This window comes from Octopus bimaculoides, chromosome 1 (genome assembly GCF_046866305.1).
Source record: "Octopus bimaculoides isolate indiv1 chromosome 1, ASM4686630v1, whole genome shotgun sequence".
Lineage (NCBI taxonomy): Eukaryota > Metazoa > Mollusca > Cephalopoda > Octopoda > Octopodidae > Octopus > Octopus bimaculoides.
In genome coordinates, this window is record NC_142928.1 from 110,377,165 (window position 1) to 110,383,969 (window position 6,805).

Here is a 6,805-nt window from a genome sequence, read left to right on the forward strand (position 1 = left end):
AGTGTTGTTACTTTCGGGAACATGCTTACGTCTTTCTAGGTAACTTGTAGACTTATGGGCAGGCCATTTAGGGTCAGACGTTTTTAGATAGCTTTTTAGTTGGGTTAGAGGGTATGAATAGTGTAGGATGTATACAGTTTCGAATAGTAAGCTATACAGATCACTAATTTATGAGCTGCATGGTCAACTTAGATAAGACTTAGGGAAAGGATTGGTTACTGGTTGTCGAGTGTGTCATACCTTGCAGAAAAAAAAAAAAGAAACAAATTGCACAGAGGCTGTATTAATGAGTAGATTAGACAAGAACTGAAAGGAGCAAACATCAACATGGGTGGTAGGTATCCAAATAGAGAAAGATCAGAGTTGATAAAATTTATCATGGATGTAATAATACAAAACAGCAATTTGGTGAGTAAACTAGAAGAGATATTAAAAAAGGTAACACACTTGAGTGCTAAGGACCAAAATGGCATTCATTTCTTTGATGTAAAATGCAAGTTGCACTGTTCAAGCTAGTGTGCTCTTAGACACAAAATTGCAAAATAGATCCAATAAGCCATGGCAGCAAATGCGTGAAGTAGAGCCAAAGCTACAATTTGATCTTTGACATATCATGATGGATGCATGTTATCCAATTCCATGCAGACATGTGAGGTGTTTAGTGACATTTCCCCTGACAGTAGGGAGATTCTCGCCAGGAAAGGTGAAGTATAGATAAATGCAAAGTCATCAGTTAATGTCGATTCTGTCCCTTTTCATTTTACATGCATCCATCACTACATCTGAATGGTCTTTGGATCTAGTCCATGAGTTCACAGATGATGATGGGGATGTTTGCTATTCACTGTCAGTGGATCAAAGATGACTAAAATTGATGGCTTACAGGAAATAAAAAACGTAACAAGGCTTCTGTAGTTAAACCTGTAGAAGAATTGTAATTTCCAGAGCTGATCTGGTCACTTTTCAACTGCTTCAACAATTGCCATCTTGCAATACAAGCCACTGCCATCGCTGACTGGTGCTACTTGCAATAAATAACTGTGACAGCCAATGTAGACAACTTGGCAATTCTCTAGCACATCTAAACTGGCACCAATTGGAGAGATTTGATAGCCATCAGCATGACTAAGTTTTTCAGCATATAATTACTTATATACCTTTTGACTTATTACAAACATTGCTCTCTCTCTCTGTTAGCCTGGATCCAGATTCATTCACCCAAAGCAGTGTTAATACTAATTTGGAGAGGATAGATCTTAGGGTGCCATAGAAGATGATGTGCAAATATGAATTGAGGCAAAGACATCTGCAGATTCAGGGATGCTGTGGTCTGATTCTTGTTATTTCCAAAACATACTTTCTTCCATTGTTTGCATATTTGACTGATGTTGCGTTGTTGGTCCAACATAGACTGAGGGTAACTGACATCTAAACAATGCTCTCAGTTGTTTATCCATCACTGCATTCGAAAGAAAGAAGAGGAAGGATATAAATCACAATGACCTGTAAAGTATTGCATGTGTCTTGAGAATGTTTACACAGGATGTTCAAGATGGGATTATGGATAATTTCGAAAATCCCAAGTGGAAGATACAGAAAACCACTTGCAGATGAGGTTTACATATTGTTGGGTCATTCATCTTTTTCCTTTTTTTTACTTGTTTCAGTCATTTAACTACAGCCATGCTGGGGCACTACCTTGACGGGTTTAATCAGATGAATTAACCTTAGTCACTTTTTGCTGAACCTCTAAGTTATGAGACACAAACAAACCAACACCATTGACATAGTGGGGTAGAAAAGCAAACACAAAGACACACACAAATAGATACATACATATATATATATGACATGCATTTTTCCATTTTCTGTCTATCAAATCCACTCACAAGGATTTATTTGATTGGCCCAAGGTTATAGTAGAAGACACTTACCCAAAGTGCAACACAGTAGGACTGAACCTGAAACCATATGGTTGGGAAGTAAACTTCCTAGAAACTCAACAGGATAACAGGTGTTGGATTTTGAAAGCAACTGGAGACCAATGTCAACAACAACATTAAGTTATACAAACTTATTATGTGACTTAACTATCATCTTTCATGTCACCACTAACAAGTAGACTTATCAGTTTATAAAATCTTCACTTTAATGGTAGTGAGTTAGCTATATTTTTAAGTTAACATAAGGATTGAGAAAAACCAACAAATATACAAGCAAACAGAAAAGCATTGTCTATACACTCTTTGTCAAGGAAGATTTGAAATAATAAGTGGGCAAGGTTATACCTTGCTGTTTCTTAACATATATGTAGTTACGATCACTTCGCGCGCGCACACACACACACACACACACACGCGCGCACACACACACACTGTGTAGGCTGTTGAAAAGTCTTACTTTCAGGGAATTTAATAAAAATCATCAGTACTCATTAATCATCATAATCTGTTTACAGGTAAATATGAGGCTGCAACTAAGATTCCAATACATGCCTTTCAGTAAACTGTGTTTTTGATATACTGATCCAGCCCAGAAATAAATAAATGCGAGCTGGGCATTATTAAAAAGAAAATTAAAGAAATAGCATTCTTGGTCAGTAGCTCTGAACTGACAAATATTAGCTCCATCTCCATAATAATAAACAAAGAAGAAATATTAGGGAAAATTACTCCCCACGCCTTTATTAATGAGAACAAAATATTTTGCATCCTTATCATTCTTCTTTCTTTGATGTTGGACAGGTTTAAAAAGTTTAAAAGCATTTTTATTAAACTAGGCAATTTGTCTGCCCCACTTTTCAGTCATTACAACCCTTCACCTCATCCTGGTGAGGTTTAGCTAACTGCTGTTTAGCCCCATGTCAATCTTGATCAAACAGCTCTATGATCAAACAGCTCTATGATCAAAGCCATTCCAGTCATGACCAACTGGCATTTTTAAGGAGTGTGCCTGGAATTGCCATTAGCTAATGTGTCTTTTCTTTTCTCAAGGCAGTAGGATGTGATTTAAGGGCTGTTTGGCTGATATTTGTAGTAGTTAACAATGACATAAAGATTTCCTTATTAACATGAGGCAATATTGACTTGTAGTATTTGAAATATTTCACTTAAATGTCAAAGTGTCACTGGAAGATGTCTGTGGTTAAGTCACTAAAATACAAGTTGTGTTGTAAAGGAGAAACACTGTTATAAAGAAAATATATTTATGTTGTCTGAGCGAGAAGCATCTTCTTAAACTTCTGCACAATATATAAATGTTTTAAATCAAGTTATTACTGACACATCATTTTGTTTGAACATATATTAAAATATTGATTTCTTTCCTTAGATTTAAAAAAGAGAAGAAATGGAAAATTATGACTTTCAAATCATTCTCACAATACCAATGTAACCTTTGATGCACATATCTTTATAAATAGAGAATGTTCAACAAGACACGAATAAAAGGTAAACCTAGTGAAATTAGTTTGCTACCAGGAATATAAAGAAGCTAGTAGATCATGTGTAATGCCAACAGAAGTGCTAGTGTATTCACAGCCTTGTTCATGCTTTAAAGCAGTGGTTCCCAACCTTTTTCAGCCCAGGGACCATTTCTTACTTGAAAAGATTTTTAGGGACCACTTCTACTTCAACTTTATGCTGTTCTATTTTCACACTAAAATACTTAATGAAAAGACAAAATAGTCTATTTACACTTTAAAATTAATTTTAGCAAACAAAAGATAAATTTATAATTTATTTTAGTAAACAAAGATAAACACAAGATATCAAAATCATTTTTCATAAAGTCGTTCACTTTTAGTCCATTCAACTAGTGACAAGCTTGATATTGGTGTTTCTGACACAAGATATCATAATCAATTTTAATGAACTCATTTAGTCTTAGTCTGATAGTTTCTCTGCTGTTGACATCTAATTTATTTCTTTTTCTACTTAAAATATCTACAACAGCTGAAAATGCAGATTCCACCATCCATGTGGCAGGGAAAGAAATGATGCTTGCCTCTACATGTTGAAAAATATTTGGGTGTGATTCCTTTATCGATATGAAGGCAAAGACACCTTCTTTTTCAACTCTTCTCAGTTTTATATTCTCTTTCAAATCCAACAACATTTCAGCCAACTCAAAATTTTCATCTCCTGGCTCATCATTTTCTAGGTCTACAAACCACAGAGGATAATCCATCTTTAATAAATCATTGTATCTTCTCTCAAAATCTACTTCAAGGTGGGCAATACATTCTGATGTAGGAAGAGTGGTGTTAAAATTTTGAAATCAAGCCAAATTTATTTTTCAAACTGTTTTTTCCAAAATTTTAATTTCCCCATATATCCTTTTATGTTTTGAGGCAGGTGACCAAATCTGATTCTCTACCTTGCAGCTCTAAGTGAAGCAGATTCACTGTTTTAAAAATATCACTCAAGTAGAATATTTTTGATTTAAACTCAGAAAGTGTTTCCAAAATTTTCTTAGTTATATCAGCTTGCTTCTTGGAGTTGTAATGAGTCATCTGACTCTCGAACATGAGAAAGTTGATTAATAGTTCCCACAAATTCACTAGTCTTTTAAGGCTCAGGCCTTTTGACAACCATCTTACTTTTGTGTGAAGCAATAGGGTTTTAAAATCTTTATCTTCACAGAATTGCATAAAAAATCTATTATTCACTGAGTTTGATTTGACAAAGTTAATTGCATGTATGACAGTGTTGAGTACTTCTTCCCATGTGTCCTCCAATATTCTTAGCAACCAAATGCTGTCTGTGGATAATGCAATGTATATAAAAAATGTGAGGAGCAACCAATTTCACTCTAGAAACAAAGCCTTTCACTTTTCCAGTCATGGCTGCAGCTCCATCTGATGCAATGTTGATCAAATTAGTCAACGGAATATTTTTGTCATTAAAATACTGCATTACTTCATTGAATATGTCTTCTCCATTAGTAGTTTCAGACAAGCTTTTAATCAATAACATTTCTTCCCTTATATCATCTTCATGAATGAATCTGACATAGACAAGAAGGATAGCTTGGTTATGAATTCCACTATCATCAACTTGGAAAGAAAAATTTTTTCTTTTGGAGAATTTCCACAATCTTCTCCTCAGCAAAATTAGACATTTCATCCTGTCTTCTTGTAATTGTGTTATTTGAAAGTGGAATTGTACTCAGAGTAGGTGCAGCATCTTTTCCCAGAACCTCATTTGCACAAGCTATCATAGCAGGCTTGACAAGTTTTTCACCATAAATCTGAGGTGTTGCAACCTTGGCAATAATTTCAGAGACCAAATAACTTGGTTTGAGTGTCTTTACTTTTACAGTATTTATCTTCTTTACAAAGTCAGGTAGTTTGACTGGCTGTATTTTCTTTTTATTCTCAAAATATTCCCTACCTTTACCAACAGATGATGGATGCCTTAATTTCTGGTGCTTTTCCAGCTTAACTTTCTTCATGTCATGATGGCATCACATTCAAGACACAGGTTTTGAGTCTACAGATACAAAACCAAACATGATAAAATCTTCTTTGTAGTTCCTCAGTTATGCCTTTTTAGCAGTTGGTTCAGACATTATTACAACTGATCTTTAAAAAAAATAAAGATGATAAATACTTTATTTTGATAAAATAATAATTTATTTCTATAAATTAAAAGTATCAAATTTATTATTAAACAATATTGTGTAGTGATCTATTAAAAATATCAAATTTATTATGAAACTGTTGTGATTGTAAAACTTAAATCATGTAATTCTTGATTGTAATATATTATTGATTATATATTATACATTATTGATTCTTATGGAATAATTATTGAATTTTGTTTTCTTATTATTATTCTGTCTTCATATAAATTATTATTAACTAACAGTGTCTTTATTATAGAACAATATTGTGTAGATCTGAAATGGCTTCAATTTTTTTCATGGCTACGAATTCTCTGGGGATCACCGGTGGCCCCCAGAGACCTTGTTGGGAATCACTGCTTTAAAGTATAACTGCATAATAGAGATAAAATATTTTTTCAATAGAAACTTTCATGAACAAAGTTTGGGTGTAAACCCCACTCACCTGTAACTAATGAACTTTGTGATTCTATTTATGAAGGTATCGAATAATTTGCACATAAAATTACAATTACTAGTGGTTATAATATGCTCTTCAATTCATTTAAACCTCATGGGAATGGCTATACAGAAGCTTCCCTTTTAGCATGCATAAATTATACTTAACCAACAGCAAATATACATCCACTATGTGGATTGAGTGTAATGTATCCAACATGCTGGTGTTTATATCTAAAGGGAAAATAGAATGGAAAGACTCTGATCATGGAAGACAGTCAGAACCCATTTTCTGGTTTGCTTTGACTGTGACATATTTTTAGACCAACAAACCTAAGACATTGGAACATTTAGGTGAGTAGTCTATATTGATGCAGCAAGATTAGAACAAGGAGGCATATACTCTCAAATTGCTCAGGACTACAGTATATATATATAAGGTGGCATAATCAAATGCTTAAAGCCCTGGTTGATGTAATGGAGGAGAGGGTAAACAGAATTAGTAATGGTGAAAAAAATAGACAAGAAAGACAGGAAAGATAAGGTTTTGTAGGGAAGATGAAAAGTGTAGGCCATTCTCTAAGAGAAAAGAACAATCAAAAGTAGAAGGGGCTTTGGGATCTTAACAGGAATATCGCTTCCTCTTTTGCCAAAAAAACAATTAAGTTAATTATATTGTGCAAGGAAAGAAAAGTGGTCAAAATGGCTGAGCTGACAATCTTCTGGCAGGCCAAACATTGGG

General features: G+C 34.1%; 2 protein-coding genes across 2 annotated transcripts; both read right to left on the reverse strand.

The window, feature by feature from the left end:
• Positions 1–3,813: 3,813 nt before the first annotated feature.
• On the reverse strand, positions 3,814–4,513 carry LOC149137682 (uncharacterized). Its single transcript, XM_089350027.1, has 2 exons — positions 4,378–4,513; positions 3,814–4,244 (listed from the first exon to the last, which is right to left on the reverse strand). Exons 1-2 carry the CDS (start codon positions 4,511–4,513, stop codon positions 3,814–3,816), a joined length of 567 nt encoding a protein of 188 aa, XP_089206153.1.
• A 539-nt stretch (positions 4,514–5,052) lies between these two features.
• On the reverse strand, positions 5,053–5,454 carry LOC149137683 (SCAN domain-containing protein 3-like). The gene has a single exon (XM_089350055.1). It carries the CDS (start codon positions 5,452–5,454, stop codon positions 5,053–5,055), a length of 402 nt encoding a protein of 133 aa, XP_089206181.1.
• Between the last annotated feature and the right edge of the window lie 1,351 nt (positions 5,455–6,805).

Excerpts from the sequence above, each read along its gene's own strand:
- LOC149137682 (XM_089350027.1), bottom strand. The coding sequence starts at position 4,513 with ATGACTCATTACAACTCCAAGAAGCAAGCTGATATAACTAAGAAAATT. Across the intron at positions 4,245-4,377 it reads GCTTCACTTAGAGCTGCAAG|AATGTATTGCCCACCTTGAA; the intron begins GTAGAGAATCAG and ends TTCCTACATCAG.
- LOC149137683 (XM_089350055.1), bottom strand. The coding sequence starts at position 5,454 with ATGAAGAAAGTTAAGCTGGAAAAGCACCAGAAATTAAGGCATCCATCA.